This window comes from Aspergillus luchuensis, chromosome 7 (genome assembly GCF_016861625.1).
Source record: "Aspergillus luchuensis IFO 4308 DNA, chromosome 7, nearly complete sequence".
NCBI lineage: Eukaryota > Fungi > Ascomycota > Eurotiomycetes > Eurotiales > Aspergillaceae > Aspergillus > Aspergillus luchuensis.
The window spans coordinates 2,263,368-2,284,629 of record NC_054855.1 but is presented as its reverse complement, the minus strand read 5'-3'; the positions used below and the strand labels follow the sequence as shown (position 1 = coordinate 2,284,629).

At 46.2% G+C, this 21,262-nt stretch overlaps 8 protein-coding genes across 8 annotated transcripts; 3 read left to right on the top strand and 5 right to left on the bottom strand.

The window, feature by feature from the left end:
* Nucleotides 1-582: 582 nt before the first annotated feature.
* On the top strand, nucleotides 583-5,625 carry AKAW2_70756A (putative P-type ATPase; the record flags this gene model as incomplete). The annotated part of the gene is made up of 21 exons (XM_041683373.1): nucleotides 583-671; nucleotides 725-764; nucleotides 821-1,336; nucleotides 1,390-1,728; nucleotides 1,779-1,913; nucleotides 1,963-2,029; nucleotides 2,093-2,224; nucleotides 2,275-2,624; nucleotides 2,676-2,821; nucleotides 2,873-2,980; nucleotides 3,031-3,334; nucleotides 3,398-3,551; nucleotides 3,605-3,937; nucleotides 3,986-4,074; nucleotides 4,125-4,259; nucleotides 4,344-4,576; nucleotides 4,636-4,759; nucleotides 4,814-4,859; nucleotides 4,927-5,077; nucleotides 5,140-5,288; nucleotides 5,339-5,625. The coding sequence occupies 21 exons, from the start codon at nucleotides 583-585 to the stop codon at nucleotides 5,623-5,625; spliced, it is 3,927 nt and encodes a 1,308-aa protein (XP_041547640.1).
* A 1,146-nt stretch (nucleotides 5,626-6,771) lies between these two features.
* BUR1 (CDC2/CDK family serine/threonine-protein kinase) lies at nucleotides 6,772-8,809 on the top strand (the record flags this gene model as incomplete). The annotated part of the gene is made up of 8 exons (XM_041683372.1): nucleotides 6,772-6,881; nucleotides 6,935-7,016; nucleotides 7,073-7,169; nucleotides 7,219-7,373; nucleotides 7,422-7,449; nucleotides 7,502-7,715; nucleotides 7,766-7,960; nucleotides 8,029-8,809. The coding sequence occupies 8 exons, from the start codon at nucleotides 6,772-6,774 to the stop codon at nucleotides 8,807-8,809; spliced, it is 1,662 nt and encodes a 553-aa protein (XP_041547639.1).
* A 615-nt stretch (nucleotides 8,810-9,424) lies between these two features.
* Nucleotides 9,425-11,182, bottom strand: SER3 (D-3-phosphoglycerate dehydrogenase; the record flags this gene model as incomplete). The annotated part of the gene is made up of 7 exons (XM_041683371.1): nucleotides 9,425-9,453; nucleotides 9,514-9,595; nucleotides 9,648-9,706; nucleotides 9,761-9,803; nucleotides 9,859-10,448; nucleotides 10,499-10,806; nucleotides 10,869-11,182. The coding sequence occupies 7 exons, from the start codon at nucleotides 11,180-11,182 to the stop codon at nucleotides 9,425-9,427; spliced, it is 1,425 nt and encodes a 474-aa protein (XP_041547638.1).
* A 636-nt stretch (nucleotides 11,183-11,818) lies between these two features.
* On the bottom strand, nucleotides 11,819-13,629 carry SES1 (serine--tRNA ligase SES1; the record flags this gene model as incomplete). Its single annotated transcript, XM_041683370.1, has 7 exons — nucleotides 11,819-11,995; nucleotides 12,053-12,421; nucleotides 12,472-12,562; nucleotides 12,618-13,039; nucleotides 13,099-13,260; nucleotides 13,361-13,431; nucleotides 13,497-13,629. The coding sequence occupies 7 exons, from the start codon at nucleotides 13,627-13,629 to the stop codon at nucleotides 11,819-11,821; spliced, it is 1,425 nt and encodes a 474-aa protein (XP_041547637.1).
* Nucleotides 13,630-14,179: 550 nt separating this feature from the next.
* rhbA (Rheb family small GTPase rhbA) lies at nucleotides 14,180-14,923 on the bottom strand (the record flags this gene model as incomplete). Its single annotated transcript, XM_041683369.1, has 4 exons — nucleotides 14,180-14,419; nucleotides 14,473-14,601; nucleotides 14,659-14,798; nucleotides 14,869-14,923. The coding sequence occupies 4 exons, from the start codon at nucleotides 14,921-14,923 to the stop codon at nucleotides 14,180-14,182; spliced, it is 564 nt and encodes a 187-aa protein (XP_041547636.1).
* A 599-nt stretch (nucleotides 14,924-15,522) lies between these two features.
* On the bottom strand, nucleotides 15,523-17,911 carry AKAW2_70751S (WAPL family protein; the record flags this gene model as incomplete). Its single annotated transcript, XM_041683368.1, has 2 exons — nucleotides 15,523-15,804; nucleotides 15,857-17,911. The coding sequence occupies 2 exons, from the start codon at nucleotides 17,909-17,911 to the stop codon at nucleotides 15,523-15,525; spliced, it is 2,337 nt and encodes a 778-aa protein (XP_041547635.1).
* Nucleotides 17,912-19,616: 1,705 nt separating this feature from the next.
* On the top strand, nucleotides 19,617-20,520 carry FUR1_2 (uracil phosphoribosyltransferase; the record flags this gene model as incomplete). Its single annotated transcript, XM_041683366.1, has 4 exons — nucleotides 19,617-19,765; nucleotides 19,836-20,194; nucleotides 20,240-20,411; nucleotides 20,469-20,520. The coding sequence occupies 4 exons, from the start codon at nucleotides 19,617-19,619 to the stop codon at nucleotides 20,518-20,520; spliced, it is 732 nt and encodes a 243-aa protein (XP_041547634.1).
* Nucleotides 20,521-20,723: 203 nt separating this feature from the next.
* Nucleotides 20,724-21,262, bottom strand: AKAW2_70749S (transcription elongation factor 1 family protein; the record flags this gene model as incomplete). Its single annotated transcript, XM_041683365.1, has 4 exons — nucleotides 20,724-20,917; nucleotides 20,972-21,110; nucleotides 21,160-21,204; nucleotides 21,260-21,262. 4 exons carry the CDS (start codon nucleotides 21,260-21,262, stop codon nucleotides 20,724-20,726), a joined length of 381 nt encoding a protein of 126 aa, XP_041547633.1.

Sequence of the window (21,262 nt, the reverse complement as noted above, 5' to 3'; positions counted from 1 at the left end):
GATATCATTTCACCAGTCATACGCGGCCAGGGTCCCGCGGGTCATAGGCAAGTTAAGACTCCTTACCTCTGCTCCGACACTCTAAGAGCAGGACATATAGTAAAAAGGTTACATAAGTAGATTGCAAGTTTTCTATATACTCGATACCAGCCAGTATGAGCTATTCTATTCGCTATTTTCTAGATAATTCTGATATGACAGAAGTCTTGGCAGACAAGAATCTTTATCAACAGACAGCAGAACTCTGTATGCGGATTGAGGAAGGATTCATACCTCGATGCGTACCGTGACAACATCCCGCCATCTACATAGTCACGTGGAGATAAGACGTCAAGCCGGTCATAAAGAGCATCTTCGGACCATCACGTTAGTCCACGCACAAACGCAGATCGATAATTACACATCTTACACAGTGTTAACTTTGGTTGTTCAGCGTGACGAGATTGGCGGTTTTCGGCATGCGAAGAGTCAAATAAATCACTCTAATTTCCGTCCATTGCCTGTCGGTGTCAACCCAAAAATCGACCTCTACACGAAGTCGAAGCGGACCTTCAAAAGCGCATAGGAAGTATCATTCTCAAGATGGAGCCTGATATACAACCACCACTAGAGACTCAGTCACCCATGTTTTCAACTGGGGCTGATCGTCGCCGCAATTCAATAAGAAGCAGGTTCTTCACACTAGACAATACCCTCCTGGTGGGCCTTGCTGATGGTCTTCCAGCTATAGCGTTGTCTCAGACGTTGAAATGGCCCGCAACGAGGTGCGTCCAGATGCCGGCGAAGCTTATGGAACAATGAACATAACTATCTATACTAGATATATGATGGACCGATATCAGAGAGTATCCCTTCCAGTGTTGTTTCCTTTTCCCACCGTCGGAATCGCAAGGATTCCACCACAAGCTTCACCTATTTCCAGGAAGATCAGGAACACCTGGACTGGCCAAACGAAGATACCATAGATGCTGAAAGTGACGTTGGCAACTTGTCTGATATTGAGACGAACGAGTCAATTAGATCCTCCAAACGTCCGTCCTTTTCTAGAGAATCTGTTCAAGACCCCCTTCTACGAAGGTCTCTATCAGCTTCGTCGCGTGATTATTGCCATAGGGGCGATCAAAGGGTAAGCCAAAAGGTTCACATCGTTTCGGAAGACTTGACTATCGTGATTGCGGGCTTTTCGACGAGTCCTACCGGTCTGCTATTGTATTATCTATCTTGCTTGTTGTCGCTCGGGGTTTTCTATCTCCTATTTCGTTGGTTTCCAAAGTACCGAATCCGTTTGATGGGAATTCCAACACCTCTTCAAACCTGTCAATGGGTTGTGATTGAGGTAAGCAATGTTACATATGGAACTATAAAAACTTATCGCTGAACTGGGCCCAGGATCAATGGAATCAACTTGACATTCATACGGTCCATACTGAAGTATACGGTCGTCCTCTCTCCACAATCTTCAGTCCTGACTACGAGTCGTATGATGAGGACAACGACCCAACAATCTATCAATTACGGTACATTGATTACAGATATCATCGGCTTATTTACCACCCAGCCGATGACCAATTTTGTCTAATCGGTGGCTGGAAAGACCCTTCCTGGACGAACGCGAAAGGGATGAGAGCTGGACTGGATGCCGATGACCGTGATAGCCGTGAACAGGTGTTTGGCAAGAATCTCATTGATATTCAGCAGAAATCTGTTTTCCAACTTCTTATGGATGAGGTACCTGTTCACCGACGTTCAATGTTGGATTGGCATGCTCACTGTTCCAGGCTTTCCACCCATTCTATATCTTCCAACTTGCTAGCCTTGTCCTCTGGTCGCTTGACCAGTATTACTATTACGCTGTCTGCATCTTTTCCATCTCTGTGATAAGTATAAGTGCTACTATAATTGAAACCAAAGCAGTATGCTGTTTTTGCCAAACCAATGTGCTGGTGTGCTAACTCTATCTAGACAATGAACCGCTTAAGACATATTTCACTGTTTGAGTGCGATATCCGTGTGCTTAGGAATGGGTTCTGTAAGCCAAACTTACAAAATATAACCATCCTGATGCAGCATTAACGTTCCTTTCTCCAAACAGGGAGATCTGTCCCCTCTCGGGAGCTTGTTCCGGGTGATGTTTACGAATTTTCTGACCCCTCCCTGAACTATGTCCCTTGTGATTGTATACTGTTATCCGGTGATTGTATTGTGAATGAAAGCATGCTTACAGGTTCGAGTATCGTCTCCCAAGGTCTTGATGAGATTCTAATGGAGGTACAGGTGAATCTGTCCCTGTTTCTAAAGTCCCACTGACAGACGATGCCTTGAAATACATGAATTTGAGCGCACCCTCAATCCACCCCGCTCTTGCAAGACATTTCTTGTTCAGCGGTACGAAAGTAATTCGAGCACGTCGTCCCCAAGGCGTTGATGATGACGAAGCTATTGCTTTGGCAGTCGTTGTGCGAACAGGTTTCCTGACCACGAAAGGGGCCCTTGTTCGATCGATGCTCTTCCCAAAGCCTTCCGGCTTTAGCTTTTACCGGGACTCATTCCGATATATATCTGTTATGGCCATCATAGCGATTTTGGGTTTCGTGGCCTCGTTTGTCAATTTCATCCGCCTCGGTGTAAGCATAGCTTGGATGCCAGAAATAATTACTGTAACTGACTAGATACAGCTATCATGGCATCTGATCATCGTTAGGGCCCTCGACCTGATTACAATCGTTGTGCCTCCGGCTTTGCCGGCGACGCTGAGCATTGGAACCAACTTCGCCCTCTCGCGACTTAAGGCACATAAAATATATTGCATCAGTCCACAAAGGTTTGAAAACACACCAAGTCCTAAAGGAGACTATGTTAAGCTTTTCAACAGGGTCAATGTAGGGGGCAAGTTAGATGTGATCTGTTTCGATAAGACAGGTACTCTCACGGAAGATGGACTGGATGTACTGGGAGTGCGGATCGTGGACCACAATAGAAGGTTTATATGCGTGCACACTACACTTCATACAATTGCTTATCAGTTCGCAGGTTTTCTGACCTACTCCCTAAGCTGTGTCTCGCGTCTCCGACATCATATACAAATAGCGTTCAAGATATGAGCAGGTACAACAACACCCTTTACACCATGGCAACATGCCACTCTCTGAGAGTTGTGGACGGCGAACTTCTTGGGGACCCCCTAGATGTCAAAATGTTTCAGTTTACCGGTTGGTCCTTCGAAGAAGGTGGGAGCCATGCTGAAGAAGCGGATTCCGAGGCGATATTACCGTCGATTGCGAGACCACCTGTCAGTGAAAACCCTACCAGTGCTTGTCAGCGAAATAAAATAGAGGTCTGTACGCCACTTTGATGCTTATTAATGGCAAATTGTTCGAATCTGACTATGCAAACCTAGGCACCCCTAGAACTCGGCATTTTGCGTGCCTTTGAATTCGTGTCACATCTTCGTCGAGCAAGTGTTATTGTACGCCAGTATGGTGACACTGGTGCCAGCACTTTCGTGAAAGGTGCACCAGAAAGTGTGAAGGCCATATGTCTTCCAAGCAGCTGTAAGGTTGCACCTACTTAAGTTCCAGTTTGAAGCTGATGCATGACTATGTAGTGCCTCACGATTTTGATGAGCTCCTGAGTAACTATACCCACAAGGGCTATCGTGTCATCGCTTGTGCGGCGAAATATGAACCAAAATTAAGCTGGATGAGAGTCCAGAAAATGACCCGTGCTGATGCTGAATGTGATCTGGAGTTTCTTGGCTTTATCATTTTCGAAAACAAACTGAAGCCAAACACGGCTGAAACTATTGCTGAGCTGAATAAAGCAGGGATACGCAACATAATGTGTACAGGTGATAACATATTGACTGCAGTAAGTGTTGCTCGCGAATGCGGACTAATTAGTGGTGATGAACAATGCTTTGTTCCTCGCTTCGTACAAGGTAAGCTGTCCTCGCAAGGCGTCATGGCTATTGTTAATCTTGCACCAGGTCATTCTCCTCAACATGCGTCCGATGACTGTCTTTGCTGGGAAAGTGTAGACAATCCCGCACTGAAGCTTAACCCGAGTACTCTTATGGTATGAAGTTTCATTCACAAGAAAGAGTGGGCATGGCTAACGGCGTGAAGCGTTCGGTGGATTCGACGGCTGTAGACTTATCTATACCAGGCAATGCCTGTAGCCTCAACCATTACACTCTTGCCATCAGTGGTGAGATGTTTAGGTGGATCGTGGACTTTGGGAGCGAGTTGCTTATCAAAAGGGTGTGTATACCGGCATGGGTCTACGAGTAGAGTTGGCTTTTTGTTGCGACATCGATTTTGCTTTCATATTAACACTGTCTGCAGGTACTTGTGCGTGGAAAAGTGTTCGCGAGAATGTCACCTGATGAGAAACATGAACTAGTGGAGAAGCTTCAATCCCTAGATTATTGCTGTGGCTTTTGCGGCGACGGCGCCAATGACTGTGGTGCATTAAAAGCCGCTGATGTCGGTGTTTCCCTATCAGATGCCGAAGCTTCGGTTGCTGCTCCATTCACCAGCCGCCGCTTTGACATATCGTGTGTTCCGACGCTGATCAGGTACCAAACATCCGAATTGAAATATCATACGTTGCATTGGACGTCTAACAAGGAAACAGGGAAGGCCGAGGTGCCTTGGTCACAAGCTTTTGCTGCTTCAAGTACATGAGCCTATATTCAGCAATTCAGTTTTCAACTGTCAGTTTCTTATACGCATCAGCGTCAAATCTTGGTGACTTCCAGGTGAATCTCCAGGTTCCTCAGAGACAATATATAACCTGCTAACAAAGCATGAAGTTTCTTTATATCGACTTATGCCTCATATTACCGATAGCAATTTTTAGTAAGTGTCTTAGCTGGATCAAGGATGTCAACTACCGGGTGAATTTTATACTGACTCTGCTCACCAGTGGGATGGACCAAGCCAAACCCTGTATTATCGCGGAAACGACCCACTGCTGATCTTGTATCACGCAAAGTCTTAATCCCGCTGCTAGGCCAAATAACGATATGCATTTTGACTCAATTAATTGCATTCGAGACTGTGAAATCGCAACCATGGTGGGTAACTTGGCTTTTCCTTAGCTCAAGCTTGCTTTCATGACAACCACTGACCTTCTTAGGTTTCAACCCCCTCAGCTAGATCTAGAGGAAAGCAACATTGAGAACTCCGAGAACACCGTTCTGTTTCTGCTTTCCTGCTTTCAGTACATCCTGTCAAGTGCTGTCCTTAGCGTCGGACCGCCATTCAGAAAACCGATGAGCTCTAACAGTCAGTCCCCCCAAGCATGTGTGGTCGGCCATATCACTAACAGAGTCTAGAACCATTCCTCTCTATGATAATTGTGGATTTGATGATCTCCTGCTACATGCTGTTTACACCCTCACAATGGCTGAAGCGGGTCATCCAGTTGACGTACCTGCCGGAAAGTTTTGCGTGGTGGTTGCTGACACTTGCTGCCTTGAGCTTTTTGTTCTCTTGGTTGGCAGAAAGGAATCTCTTTCCTAGATTGGCTCATTTGCTAGGGCGCATGTACACAGCCTTGCGACCAGGTCACCCCAAAAAGCGTCGCCAGTACAAGGTACTACTCGAGGAAATGCAAGGGTAGATGGAATTCCACTTTTGCACAGATCCTATTCTTCAGATATGATCGTCGTCATTCTGACTTGAAAGCTTGAGTGGATGGTTCCTTTAATGACGACAGAAAGCGAGAACCTTTGTGTTACAACTCGATTGAGATATCTGATGTAGTCCTCAAGAAAATCAACTGTCTTCCAATCTCAACAAGCGAGACCGTACTCAGGTCTGAGAATATTCGGCAATCAATGGTCCCAAGGATGCTTCCAACCCAACAAAGCAGGACCGTCTTTCTTCGCCCTGTACATCAGCTATAGATCCGCAAAAAGGGAATGGTTAGCACTATTCGCCATATAATCGCGTGAGATTCGTACAAAGAACCACATGCTAGCTCCCAATGCAGTCGCGGTGAAACGATAGAGAGGTCGAGCGGGATGAATATGAATTGGGTGGTTTGCAGCCATATCTGTACATGACAAGTCAGTCCCAGACGATAAAAGGATTAGAAAATAGGTGTTAGAAAATTCGAGGTGCATACTTTTCTGCCGTTTAAGGACTTATGTATCAGGACTGATGGTTTGAAGAAAGGTAAATCAATAGCAGTGAGGGATCGGTACGGACTAGATTAGAAGCATTACATAATCACGTGATACCAAGAATTCTGCTCCAGGGACCAGCCGGCACGGTTTGAAGTCATGGACAATCTATCTCCCTTCGTACCATCTCAGCTAGTGAGATCATGACCGTCATCCAGTAAAATCATACATTGAATTATCAGAGCACTATGATAGCTCTGGCTCTCACACGAGTGAACGGATCGCGTCCCATACTACCTTGAAAACAACAGTCTTCTACAGTCATCCTGCTATCACCCTGATATTGTTAGGTATTCACAGATTTTCTTTTTGATACAAGCCATATATTTATTTGGCCATCACACAACGGTTTCTCGAGACGTGTGACTCCCAACCGAGCTCTTTTACTCTAGAAGAATTGCAGTGGTCAAGGATCCGCGCGACGTTCGGCTTTGCCTTGACGCTAACAAATCATACCTTGTATTGCAACTTGGTTCAAGCATTTTTATCAGGGAGATAGACCCTCACACTTGTCCCGATCTCGCACGGTTGGCGCCATCATCCGCATATATGATCACTTTGGTGAGGAGAGTGGGTAGAAAATGGTCATAGTATCCCTCGAGAGAGACAACAATGGCAACAACCGATTCCATGGGTGCACTAGCATACGTGAGTTTGAATTTTTGGGTAAGCTTGGTGAGGGTACTTTTGGGTGGGTTGCAGAAAGCCTGTACAACAATGTGTTCTCAAACTGAATATCTACAGTGAGGTCTACAAAGCGAGATCGAAAAAGGACAATGCTGTCGTTGCTCTCAAAAAGATACTCATGCATAATGAGAGAGACGGGGTAAGATGACCGATTGGGATCACCGCGTTAGTAGATGCTGATCGATGCCCTCGAAGTTCCCCATAACCGCACTTCGTGAAATTAAACTTCTGAAGATGCTATCTCATACTAATATCTTACATCTTAAGGAAATGGCAGTCGAACGGAGTAAAGGTAAGTAGAACTTCCTACCGCAAAGTGAAACGTGCTTATACCAGCACAGGGGAAGGTCGTAAAAAGCCAAGCATGTACATGGTAACACCATATATGGAACACGATCTCTCAGGCCTTCTGGAGAATCCTGCTGTTCAGTTCACTGAAGCTCAAATCAAGTGTTATATGCTTCAACTTCTTGAAGGCCTTAGATATTTACATGAGGTACTAGTTCTTAAGAACTACTTAGATCTTTGCCCTAACTTGTTATAGAATCGTATATTACATCGAGACATGAAGGGTCGGTGAACCATCAAGCAGCAATACAGCCTCTCCGACTAACCACCTGATAGCTGCCAACCTACTTATTAGCAATAGAGGCATACTTCAAATTGCTGATTTCGGATTGGCCCGACCATATGAAGAGGCCCCTCCTCAGCCTGGGCGAGGCGGTGGAGAAGCACGAAGGGATTATACTACGCTCGTTGTGACACGATGGTATCGCCCCCCCGAACTGCTTCTTCAACTCCGGCGTTATACGACAGCTATCGACATGTGGGGCGTTGGGTAAGTAAATTATCCCGATCTTCGTGGTGATGTTAGTCTGACACTCGCAGATGCGTCTTCGGGGAAATGTTCAAAGGAAAGCCGATCCTTGCCGGGAATAGCGACCTCAACCAGGCGCAGATGATTTTCAGTCTTGTAGGCTCGCCTACAGAGGAGACTATGCCAGGGTGGTCTTCACTACCAGGGTGTGAGGGAGTGAAGAATTTTGGTAACAGACCGGGTAATTTACGTGAAGTATTTAAAGAGTATCGTCCACCCTCCGAAAAGACCAGATGAATGGGAAACTTCGAATATATGCCTAACCTCTTCTCAGGCAAAGCCCTATAGCGATATCGTTGCTTAGTGAGCTTTTAAAGCTCGACTGGCGGAAACGGATCAATGCTATCGATGCTTTGAAACACCCTTACTTTTCTAGCCCACCACTACCGGCACGACCTGGAGAGTTACCTTCTTTTGAAGACTCCCATGAGCTTGATAGGAGAAGATTTCGTGGCCAAAAGGCACCCATGCCACTGGCACCTGCAGGAGGTGCTGTAGGGATCGGTGGCCCGAACGGAAGTTGGGCAGGTGGCTCAGGGAACAGAACAGGCGTCGAAGGTCGAAATAGTCGTCTTCCAAGCGCAGCCCGTGGTACTTGGAACAACGTGGTTCAGGGAGTCCCTCCACAGCGCTCTTATGACAATCGTAACTGCGAAATGCACGCAGCTCGATCGAGGACAGGTGGGGAGGATCTCAGCCAAGGATCCTGGCATAGAGGGGGGTTGCCACCTCGTCCGCCAACGTCAAATCACCAGATGTGGTCTTCCGGTAGCATAGGTAGATTGGGACGCGACAGAAGCCACCAGGCTCGCGGGCGGTCTGAAGGGAACCTAGACTCCTACATTCCAAGCTATGCTGGCGGAGGCGAACGTCCTTGGGAGAGAGACCACAATCGGGGCTACAATACGGATCGGCGTGACATCAACAATAGTGACTCAGCCTACCAACCTGTGCGAAGAGACTTTTCGCGAGAAAATCTGACAAGACGAAGGAGCCGTAGCCCCTGCTCTAGGGAAGGTGGTCGTGATGCAGCTAGGACAAACCATCGCAGGTGATTCGGTTTCACCCGCGCCACCACGACCCTGCAATCGCTAATTGTCGGATACCTTGTCATTGACTGATCGCAGAAATCACAACGCCATTCATTCTTTGGACTGGAAACATGTGGGCTTAGAATTAGTAGCAGACATAACAAAGTATTTTGGCATCAATTCTATAACAGCATGTGTTCAAAGAAAGGCTCAAGTGGTTCTATCGGTTTCTCGTTCACTCTGGCGAGAAAGATAGCTAATAACGGAAAGAAAGTAATATTACTAATAGAAATAGAAATATAGAAAGGAGCAGCGGTGTTGAATTTTCTGCCGACAGGCTAGCATTGTAGACTAACTTGTTTTCTCATGTCCCAAGCGCATGAGGAAATCTTGAGTCGGAGTAATAGACCCGTAGATAGATCGCTAGCGTATCACGGCTTCGGATCAAGTTTAAGGGGAAATTGTACTGACAGCTTCATTGGACGAGTGCCGTTGAGGGACCTCTGCCGCATAAAAAATGAACAAGGTTCGCAACTAATTTTGTGATTCCCTTCCGTTTCTAGATCCTTTCGGAGAATGGGCAGTGACCTGTCCACCTATACCTTCTAGTCATAGGTATGAGCACAAGAGAGGGGCGCTTTAATACAAGATGCGCGTCATAATTCGAGCTAAAGTAAATGATCAGTCAGGAAAGTCAGAAGGTAATATCGAAGAAAGAGATTTCGTACATCCGAGGCTTTCAAGTCTCTCGTACAAGTCCTTGATTGTCATGTTGTCGACACTGCTGATATCGGCCATCAAGTATGCCACCTAATATAGTCAGCTTCGCACTGCTTAGACATGTCAATGCATAACGACATACATCACCTCTGCTATCAGTCATTTGCTTGTCAACATTGTGATCACCAAGAATCTCATTAACTGGAAGCCATCAGCAAAGCACACATTATTCCTGTTTCGTAGAAAGAAGCCTACCTTTTCGCAAAACACCCGGAACGTTCTGATGAATGAAGATGACCTATTCCAAAGAATTAGCCATTATTGAAAGTTGAAAACTTTGTTCCTGTACTCACTCGGGCATGGTTGGGTTCATCCATCGTCAGGGACCGCAGAGCAACCTCCGGCAGGTTTACGGCCCCCAGTGTTGTGCCCTCGTTAACATATCTCACCAAGGCTTCTGCCACCTCAACGCCAATCGCACGCTGTGCCTCCTCTGTGCTACCGCCAATATGTGGCGTGAGGATCAAATTCTTGAGACCCCTAAGATCCGTTGCCCAGTCATTGAGGCTTTGGTTGAAATAATCACCATTTCCGGCTGGCTCATTGGGATAGACATCCAGAGCTGCACCCGCCACTTTGCCGGACCGCATTGCATGGATCAGAGCAGGAATGTCCACGACACTTCCCCGACTGGCATTTATCAGATAACTGCCAGGCTTCATTTGCTCAAACTGGGGTTGTCCTATCATGTTCCGTGTCTCCGGGAGCTCAGGAACATGGCACGTGATGAAGTCCGACTCAGACAAAAGAATATCAAGGGTTGGTACTTGGCGAGCAGTACCCAGTGCCATCAGGTTCACTACGTCGTAGAAAATAACAGACATGCCCATAGCCTCTGCTAGAACCGACAGTTGAGCACCGATGTGACCATATCCAATTATGCCTAACAGGAACATTAGCCGACAGCAAATGATGGTAGAATCAAGAGAATACCAAGGGTCTTTCCGCGGATTTCCCAGCACTTGTTGCTCACTTTGTTCCATGTGCCGTTATGCATCTCATTGGAACGGTCACCCAGTTGACGGGCGAGAGCAATGATTTCAGCTATAACCAATTCTGCGACACTACGGGAATTGCTGAACGGTGAGTTGAAAACAGCAATTCCATGTTCAGCTGCATATTGCAGATCAACCTGGTTCGTCCCGATGCAGAAACAACCAATGACAATAAGATTGCGAGCTTCCTTTAGTACACGAGCGCTCAGCTTGGTCTTCGAGCGGATTCCAATCACATGTACATCTCTGTTCACGAGGGAGGCAAGTCAGACAGATACTAGAGCTGAAGCAGATACGATGATACTGACCGAATTTTCTCGATGAGTTGATCTTCCGGAAGGGAGGATTTAAGGAATTCCACCTGATAGCCCTGTTTGGTAAGGATGTCCCTACCCGTTTGGTTGACGTTTTCCAGGAGCAGGACCTTGATATCCTCCGTGGCAAATGGCTTCAAATGCTTTGCATTTGCTAGCGGTATCGTACGGCTTCCAAAAGCTGAGCCACCATGGCTGGAAGGAGCAGACTGGAAAGAAGCGGTAGGAGAGGTGGAGAAATTCAAGCTTTGTGAAGGGTTGAGATTCAATCCCTCTTGGACATTGATGTCCCTTGCAGATGCAGCCATTTGGTAAAGATTGGGTATAAGAAGATAGAGGGTGGAAGAGTATTCTGTTACGTTAGAAAATAGAAAATAGAGGGCAATCCAAAAAATATAATTTGAGTGAACAGTAAGACCTAAATTGACAAGGAAGGGGGTACTGAAATTTAAAACCTCCGGAACCGGACTTGAACAGAGGCGTTCCACATTCTTTGTGACTAACACCTCATCTGGCGTTATGATCTGTTTGAGTCATCGAAAGGCACAGCAATTGTTTGGCCAGTTACTTTTTGGAGGGGCAAGCAACAGCGGGGCCGAAACATCCCCTCTTGATCCGTATCCACACAAATATCTCATGATTTTTAACTATCGACTCTGTACTCCGTATACAATTTAAGCTTGTACCATGAGAGGCGCCATATTGTGTAGAATAATTCTACGAGGTTAAGCGATTGGCCAAAGGATAATTTCATTGATTGTACCCTGTACTCTATATCATCCAACTATCATGGCATATGCAATAACAGTGGTCTTCTGACCCAGGTGCCTGTGATCTCGCTTTTACCGCTTTCACTTTTTTTTTCTTGGTTAATCGAGATGCTCACATAACAGTCATTGGCCCGCTAATTGATCTCGTCTAAAGTAATATTTGACCGGCCAGATTTAAACCTGAAGGCCCTCCAGTTTCTTCGCAGTCTCATCTGCACCGCTCACAGCCTTCGTAGTCTGCTTGGCTTTGTTTTTCTGGGAAGTACTATCTTTCGGCAGCTCTTTGGAATATGGGATAAACTCGGGAGCGCCCGGGATATACTTCCTCAGAGGCTCTGGCACAATAATACCCTATCACATTATCAGTATCAACAATCATCAGCAGGTGGGTTCAGAGTCATGACTTACATCATCTGTCTGGTAGTTTTCAAGCACACAACAGAGTGTACGTTCGGTTGCACACAGAGTCGCATTCAAGGCATGGACATAGGACTTCTTCACATCAGTAGCCTTCTTCGTGCCATAGCGAATCTCTAGGGCTCTGGATTGATAGTCGGTACAGTTGGAGCAGGATACTAGCTCCTTGTACTCTCCTTGGAATGGAAACCACGCTTCAAGGTCATACTTCTTCGAGGCGGCATTGTTCAATGCCCCCGACACAATGGCGACAACCTGGTACGGTAGGCCAAGAGACCGGTAGAACTCTTCCGAAGTGGCCATCATTTCGTCAAATGCTTGCCACGAGTCTTCCGGTTTCGTGAGAACAAATTGTTCGATCTGGGCTGAGTTAGCATTACAAGCAACATGGGTAACCTAGGGCTTATCACCTTCTCGAACTGATGGACACGGAAGATTCCCCATGCATCCTTACCATGAGCACCTGCCTCTTTCCGGTAGCAAGTACTATATCCAGCGTACCTGCGTGCTAGTTAGCCCGAGGGAGAAGTTGACTAGACATGCCGGGACCACCAACTTGATTGGGAGATCTTTATCTTGCAGCCATTCTCCGTCATGCAAGGCTGAAAGCGGTTGCTCTGAAGTAGCGATTAGGTACTTGTCGGTGGACTTGTCTTCACTTTCCGTGACTTTGTAGAGCTCCTCGTCGAACTGTTCAAGCTGGGCGGTCTTCGCCATCATGTCCTTGAGCATGAATTGAGGGGGTTGGTTAGGCTTGTAACCTTTACCCCAGAGGAATTCCAAGCCATAGTTTATGAGCGCGAGATTAAGGAAAAGCCCATAACCTGTCAAACAGTAGCCGCGATGGCCAACCACTTTGACACCACGCTCTGAATCAAACCCATCGAGACGAGTGAGAACCTCATGGTGCGAAAGACAGTTGCGCTTCTCGACCTTCACATTGTCGGGTGCCCATGTCCTTATTACGGCATTGTCGTCCTAACGGCAGTCCTTTCGGTTAAATGAGTCTCTAGCGTCCGACTGAGTATAATACATACCTCGTTGTTGCTCACGGGAACAGAATCATGAACAAGGTTGCCAATAGTCCGAATTTTGCCGTCTCTTTGCTTTTCCTTCTGGATAGCCAGTTCCTCGGCGTCCTTCTTGCGCCTCTCGAGGTCGGCTTTCTGTTCCATCAGGTCATTTGCGTCTTCCTTGTTCTGTTTTAAGATTATGTCAGTTTTTTGTCAAGCAATAGAGGATACAATAGATGGATTAAATGAAAGTATAATTGGAATTATATGTAAAATAAATGCGAACCTTCTTTCTCTTGCCAATCTCTTTTTGGAGTGCATTAAGCTGGGAGTTTATTTGCATAACCTCATACCGTGCTATAAGATATCCGAAATCAGCCGTTTGAATTGTAAATATCTGTTATAAAGCAGACATAGCATACCACGCCGCGCCTCTTCATATAGGGAGAGGACCTCATCAACGACACTCTCCGGGGCGTAGCGTTTCCGTTGACTCTCTTTGATCTTGTTCGGATCGCCACCGCGATCACTGATAAAGTCTGCCAGATCAAGCATGATGAACGATTTTTTCTTGTACGATACAAAAATCCAGCGTCCCAAGATTCAACTAAGGAGGACAGAATAGCGGCGACAGTTGGCGGGGAGGACAGCTTGTAATAAGTAGGGAAGGAAGGGCTAGAGAACTCGGTTGGTGTATCATCAAATGGAGGGGCAGAAATTTAGGGGCTCGACCAATTGGGTATAGCATACTCCTACCCGCTAATGAAACTTAGTCGGCCGCTCTGCACAAACTGCATATGTCGGCTGTCTCACCCTTCCTTTCATATAGGACTTGATTCCAAACACAGCTCTCATGTCCTGGGAGATAAACTACTGTGTATGTATTAGATTATGTAACAGACAAAGACAGTACTTGAGAAATCGAGTGCCGAAAGAATCACAGCTGCGCCAGTGAAGAGCTGCAAAAAAACGTATCCCAGAAATACAACAACCTAGGCTAATCAACAGCTATGTTGCCTCTCCGAGAACTGGAAGTGATATCCAAGAGGCGTAGCCATTTTGGACCACCTAGGTCAATACCTATCCTGCTACATCATAGGCCTTATCACATTACGGCGCATTTGTTGCCTCCTGCCGGCTGTGATGGGTTTTGCGACTTCTCGATCTCCCCAATCATTAAGTCAAACGCTTTCGCAACATTATAGTCGAGACGAGCACTAGCCTCAGTAAATGCACAATGGAATTCTTCACAAAGCTGCCGGCCTTCATCTAGAGACACCTGGCGTTGCTCAGATTTGAGATCGCTTTTATTTCCGACAAGCACAAGGGGTACATGATCGGCACCCTTATTTCATGTCAGCTTCTAAGGTGGCTGCAAGGACCAGATTGGACACTCACAAGATGGTTCAAAATCTTGTCACGTATGACCCTCACCATGTCGAACGACTGACGCGAAGCCACCGAGTAGACAATAATATACCCATGTATTCCGATGAAATGCTTGGAGTTCAATATACTGTACTCGTCCTATAGCAGTATTAGCCACCCACGGGACTCTAGGCTCAGGCCAAATTTTCTCCATACCTGACCAGCTGTGTCAACGATTTCAGTGGCATAATCTTGGCCGTTGTATTTGATGATTCGACTGAACGTGTTTTCGATCGTCGGATAGTAGCTTTCTACAAAATGATGTTCAACAAATCGAACTGTAAGAGAAGATTTACCTGGGATATATTTTAGTAAACATGATGCGATCGAACAAGCAAAGGATTATCAAAGAGATAGGAGCCATACCCACAGAGCGACTGCCAACAATAGCTATTTTGCGCTGCTTCGGTGCACTAGGCATCTTCTAGAGTACGGAGCGGGAGAGTGGCTATAAAATATAAGGCGATTCTTGCGGAAGTTGGTCAATGAATTAGAGATTTTTGCGCACAAAGATATAGGCTTCTCGAGGTCATTAACAGGTATCTAAGCACGAACCCACGGTTTGTTAGAGGCCTCAGTGGTCAAACTTGGTTAATTGTGTAGCACCCTTCTGATAGGGATGGCAATCAGATCACAGATGAGCTCACCCGGAAGTGGCGAATAGGCAATCCAGGAGCGCAAACAAGTCAAACGGCAACTAGAACAGAGCTAAGTACCAGAATCGCTATTATGTCAAAACAATATTTATAATTACAACGGGACCTCCACAGCAAACAATATGGATGGCAATCTAACAGAAGAAGTACAATAAATACTGAAAAACATCCTTTTGACAAAGGAATGTTGTTACTTGTGCTTTTCCAGTCTCTCCGTTGCAAGTAGCGATCATCAAAGGATAGGTGGGCGAGCCGCTCATAGCGGCCATTGCAAGAACAGGTCTTTATTGCTACAGTTTACATATGGAGTAACTACTGGGCCGGATGAGAATCGAAATTGCATATAGATATCTCGGAGCTTAATTTATAGACGTGCTTTCTGGCGTATCTGATTCAGGACATCTTTCAAGCGCGTTGTTGATCTACCTCCACGTTCTCCCGAACTCTCAAAAAGCTGCGAGTCTTGCTCAACCTTCTGGTGAAACTTTAAGAATTCTTCTGCCGTCGATAAGACTAGTAGAAGTCCTTCGCCACGAATTGATTCCCTGATTTGATTCAACGCCTCCTCGTTGAGACACAAGGTAGCCAAGACAATCGAGAGGTATCCAATCACAACATTATAATGCACTTCGGACACAGAGCGCGCCTTATCTAAATTAGCTCAATGTGTCCTCCAAATGAGAATGATATACTCTTACCTGATCAACAAATGCAAGCCCCGCGGAAAAGTGCTCGAGAAGTAACTGGAGTAGTGACGTAGAATCAGAAGCTGGATTAAGAAAAGCAGCTCGTGAGGACTCGCTTTGTTCCGACAAGTTTATGAGCACACCCAAAGCTAAGATGTTGGCATTTAAAGGTCCATTTTCATCCACATTGCGATTCATAGATGCACCAGACAACCCAGTAGTGGCAAGTTCCACAAAATCCGAGACCATGTCAGGAGTAGCAAACTCTTCGCATAGCGAAGGCACATTATTTGTAAGGTTGAGTATCACCCTGGCATATAACATAGGAATCTGCTTACTCCGATCAAAGTGACAAGATGGCAGAAATTTACCATGGTTCTCGAAAAGCAGCCGGGAAAAGTTGTGATGATGATACGCTGATGTTCCCGGTAACATCGAGTGAGATTCCAGAATCAAGAATGACAACCTTGATAACTCATAGCTCTCGAGACTTGCTTTGGAGGTTGCATTGTCACATTGTGTTATCAGCAAGTCGACGATTTGTTCCGTTAGCGTCGCGGGCAAAGGTTCAATGTCGTCCCCCTTTTTGAGGAATATAGAAATGCAGAATTGGATGCACGAAAGTGTCACCAAGCAAGGAGAAAGGCTCGGCGATGGGGACGCATTGAAAAGAACAGAGGAAATCTGAGGTAATGTCTTTTTGAAAGATCTTTGCACGACCTTGGACAGGCTGGTGGTTCCCTCAGTTGCCATATTTATGATGTCTTCGGTCATAGTAAGGAGCTTGTGAGACATTCCCAGGATTGTGGCCCAAAAAGATCTCAGACTTGTGTGAGAGAAAAGATCATTCGAGCAGATTAGTCTAAATGCACACAAAGCCATGGACGTAACGAGAATGTTCTGATCATCCGCGATGCACTTGACAAGCCGTTCATTGAAACCATATTCAGAGAATCGACGCACAAAGGCATGCTCAAGAAGTTTTGTGCATAGCTGTGCGAAGCTACTACATTTCCCAGAGAGAGAGTTATTTGGATCCTCGATGTCTTCGAATATCACCTCAACTGACTCCCGAAACCGTGCGTTATCTCCAGCCTGTCTAAGCTCATGTATGCTACGGACAGGTCTAGATTCGATTTCATCGTCGTCACTAACCAAATTCTGGTTACCATCATTGTTTGTGATGTGTGCCAGACTTGGGTCACCAGGATGTGGCGAGGATGCCGAAGTGTCCTGCTGTTCAAGAGCTGTCAAGCTCAGAGGATTACCCAAGAAAGATCGTTGGCGTGCATAAGTGATTCTAGAGCCCCGTATTCTGGAAAGCATCGAAGTGTCCGCTTTGATGGCCTTTTCAGAGCTATGATCTGTTACTTCATCCGGCCTTTCACAGTGGCTTGCGCGAGGGATGTCGGTTTCTTGCAGGGGCCGCGAGTTTTCTGAGTGTATGTTTTCAGCTACAATTAAGTCAGAACCACTCGATCCAGTCTCCTTGGACGGTACTGCTATACCTAGCAAATCAACCAGTCTCTTTCGAGCAGAGACAGTTCTCCTGTCATGCCCAGCTTCCGCCAAAGTCCGGCTGGGTGTGCTACCGTCTGAGATGGGCTGTTCTTCAATGCGAAGCTGTCGTGACACAGACGCAGCTGGGTTGTAAGGGAACTCCGATTCTCTGCGTTCAATATGGGATTCCTTCAGAGGACTGCAATTCCCTTCAATATCATTGGACTTGTAAGCAACATCAGCCGCACAATCATATCTAGGCTCGTAATTATCCGAGGCTGCGTCATCGCTATCGCGTACGTCAATCTGGTCCAGGGCTGGCCGTGACTGCTCCGCATGCATATACCTCCTCTTCTTTCGACTGCGCTCGGATTCGTACAGGCCTCTATTCGGAGGAGTAAAAGGCTCTTGGGCCAGTTGATAGCCTGCAGATCCACTGCGTTTTTTAAACAGTGTCGGGGACCCAGTTGTAACTTTATCCACTTGCGATCGTGTGCCAGGGGACGCTTCCGCTGTTGAACGGCCAGGCCTCCCCGAAGCTCTTCTGGCCGTATCTTTCTGGGGCATTTAGGAGTAGTACTTCCAATCAACTGCGCATGAGTCTATGATCTCTCAAGCGTAGCGGGGTGCAAGGCGCTTGATAAAGGTTGGTGGCATCCAGATTTGCTTGTAGTACCAAAAAAAACTGGAGTGGGCTATGTTTTAAAGGCAGGTGTGAGATCGCGTTGGAACGCACCATATCGTGGACAGTCGAATAGATAGATGACTGGACTACAACATCGCACTATGTACTATCTGGTACTCCGTACAATGCAAGCTTCCGAGGTTGGCTTGACCCACCATAGTGGTATTCCGTATTTCACTGAGAATACCTTACTAATATCCGCTGATTCTCTCAATCACGGGACTGACGCAACAGCTTCCAAAAGGTCAAGCTTTTAGATTATAAATGCTCAATGCAATTGTGCACTCGTCCATATGAATTGTGTCCTTTGTTATATAGTCAGAAGTTGTGAAAATGTAGTCTACAGTACTTCTGTGTATTATAACCAAGGTTAAAACTTAGGCCACGATAAATTCTAGCTACTTCGAGTTTGAGCATGCCTATTCCCAATCATCAGACACAATTCAACATTCACTGCATTGGGTCCACCTTAAGCATGTTGGAGGCTTGAGAAGGCGACCGTTGACAATGATGTCATATCGACAGAAGATTTACATATAAGCTTATTCTTTTGAAAGGCATGTTTGCATGGTTACAAGGCGGTGTCTTACCGTGTTAGTAAGGGAAGATTTATAGTCAAGAGGAAAGCTGTTCTAGTGTGGGAAATGGCATTTATAACTTCTAGAGTCAAAGTGCATTACGTAGACGGTTGAAAGGAAAACGGAAAGAAAAAAGCCTTGTGTCTACTTTCTGCGCTTGATACTCGATAGATATCTACTTAATCCGTCGACTAACTTACGCCTTGCTTACTATTCCACATTTCCGTTGTTTTGAAGTAAGGGTCAAGTGACGATACCAGGTCATAGCTACCCAGTATACAGCGACGTTGCCGAATCGACCGGATCAGCTATAAAAAATTACCCCCGGGTGCCTGCGTAAAATTCTATTGATTGGGGTTTGGAGTCACAGGGCAAAGTGATCCAAAAGACATAAATTGATAGAAGGATGAACAACCACGAACCACCTAGTTATTGGCTTTAAAGGGTTCACGGTGGTCGGGGAAAAGCACTGTTCACGAGTTGGTACCCACTAGGGGTATATGGTATAAAGTGTGAAGAGGATATTTTCATTAGCAATTGTTTCGAGATGTATCAGATTAGGCGGAAACTCAGTTCCGAACTTGAAAGGCGTTTATTTAATGCCCATACCCAAATCTTGGGCCGAAGTTGATTTTTCAGGCTAGCTTGGGTGCTCTCTCAAAGGATAATGGACGGTTCTAGACTGATTGCATGTGGTTGAATCCACTTCTATGGATAGTTTACCGCAGTACTACCGTGATACTCCGTATTACGATTGACTACGGAGTACTAATAGCCAACTCAGGTAGTCCCACTAACTTATTGTACCAATGAGTTAACGTTTTAGCCTCGCAGATTGTTGTCCTGAGCTTTACATGCCTGCATTACTCTCTAAACTTCAACCCAACCCTTCTACCTTGGTAACAGGTTACTTCGCTGCAAATACCTTTCCTTTCCTGTTTCTTCACCACTTTTCGTCTCTTTCATTTGTGGAAGGCGGGGATAAGCTACCATAGCTAAGACGAACGAGATGTCAGAAGCCACTCCCTCCCCCGCGCAAGGCGTTGGCCCCATCTACAGGCCCGATGGCGAAAAGCCCACAGCGACAGTATCTAAAGACATATCGTACGAGAATGTCCACGTTTTACCTCAGTCCCCTCAGCTGATCGCTCTTTTGACGTAAGATGAAGGCCGATTCAAAACTTATAGGCTAACATTAGTCAGTATCCTCTGCTGACACCTTTCGTAGCATGATCAGAGATAGAAGGACTAGCCGTGCCGATTTCATCTTCTACTCAAACAGGATCATACGCCTCCTGGTGGAGGAGGGGCTCAATCACCTGCCAGTGGTTGAACAATCGGTCACGACGCCTGTAGGTCGCGTCTATCTCGGAGTCCGGTTCGAAGGGAAAATATGCGGCGTTTCCATCATGAGAGCAGGAGAGGCGATGGAGCAGGGTTTGAGAGATTGTTGTCGTTCTGTCCGAATCGGAAAAATCCTTATACAGAGGGACGAGGAAACTTGCAAGCCAAAACTGTTCTATGAAAAGCTCCCTGGTGACATCGCAAATCGATGGGTGCTTCTTCTTGATCCTATGTTTGCAACAGGCAAGTTCTTCGACTCAACGCACTAAACGAACTAACACAAAACAGGGGGCTCTGCAACCCTTGCCGTTGAGGTCTTGAAAGCAAAGGGGGTCCCGGAGGACCGCATTTTGTTTCTTAACCTTATCGCAAGCCCTTCAGGCGTTGCAGATTTTGCTGAACGCTTTCCAAAACTCAGAGTAGTGACTGCTTTCATAGATCAAGGCCTAGATGACAAAAAGTGAGTATCTCGGGTCTATAAAACCTACATTTACATTGCTGATCAAGGCCATTCTAGATACATCATACCAGGGCTTGGTGACTTCGGCGACCGCTATTACACGCTGTAGCCATACCAACGAGTATTGTGGCTTCAGAAACCACTATGATATACATATATACATATGTATGAATAAAGTACACGTTTACAGCTTGACGATGTCGCAGCCGGATTCCATTCACAGTATTAGGGTATAGTATCTTCCACTAAGAAGTGTGCCGCAAGTTCAATGTTACTTCATTTGGTACGCTGCGGAATCCTCTAAGTTCAGAGTCAGTATTCATCGGCATATGTATCGTTCCGATCCGCTTCCTCGAACCCAACATCACGAGCGCTGGGGGAAGTAGCGAAATCGTTCGACGGTCTGACACGAGGATCATTATCCTCGTACTTGGTAGCAGTATCCTTGGCAACCGCGTCACAGGCATCAACCCAGTCCGAGTATACATCAACAGCAGCGGAGAGATCTAAGTATATATCATAAGCAAATGCCGCTCACGTAGAAGAGATCATGCACGCACAGTTTATGCCCGTCTGAAATCGCTGACCGCAGACTTTGCAGGACAGGTTCCCTAGGCCAAGTTTCTTGTCTAGTTTTACGACGATGGAGTTTTCGTGGTTGCAGAAAAGGCACGCAAATGTCGTAGGCAACGGTTCTCTCTAACTCAGTGTTAGCGACGGTAACGCCGAGGAATCAGAAGGTGGTCACCTTTCTAGGTTGCTGTGGTTGCCTGCTCGACTTCTTCCGCTTACCCTAAATTCATAAGAGCTTAGAGAGAGGTAGATTGGCAATGTGTAGAGTGGCATACCAT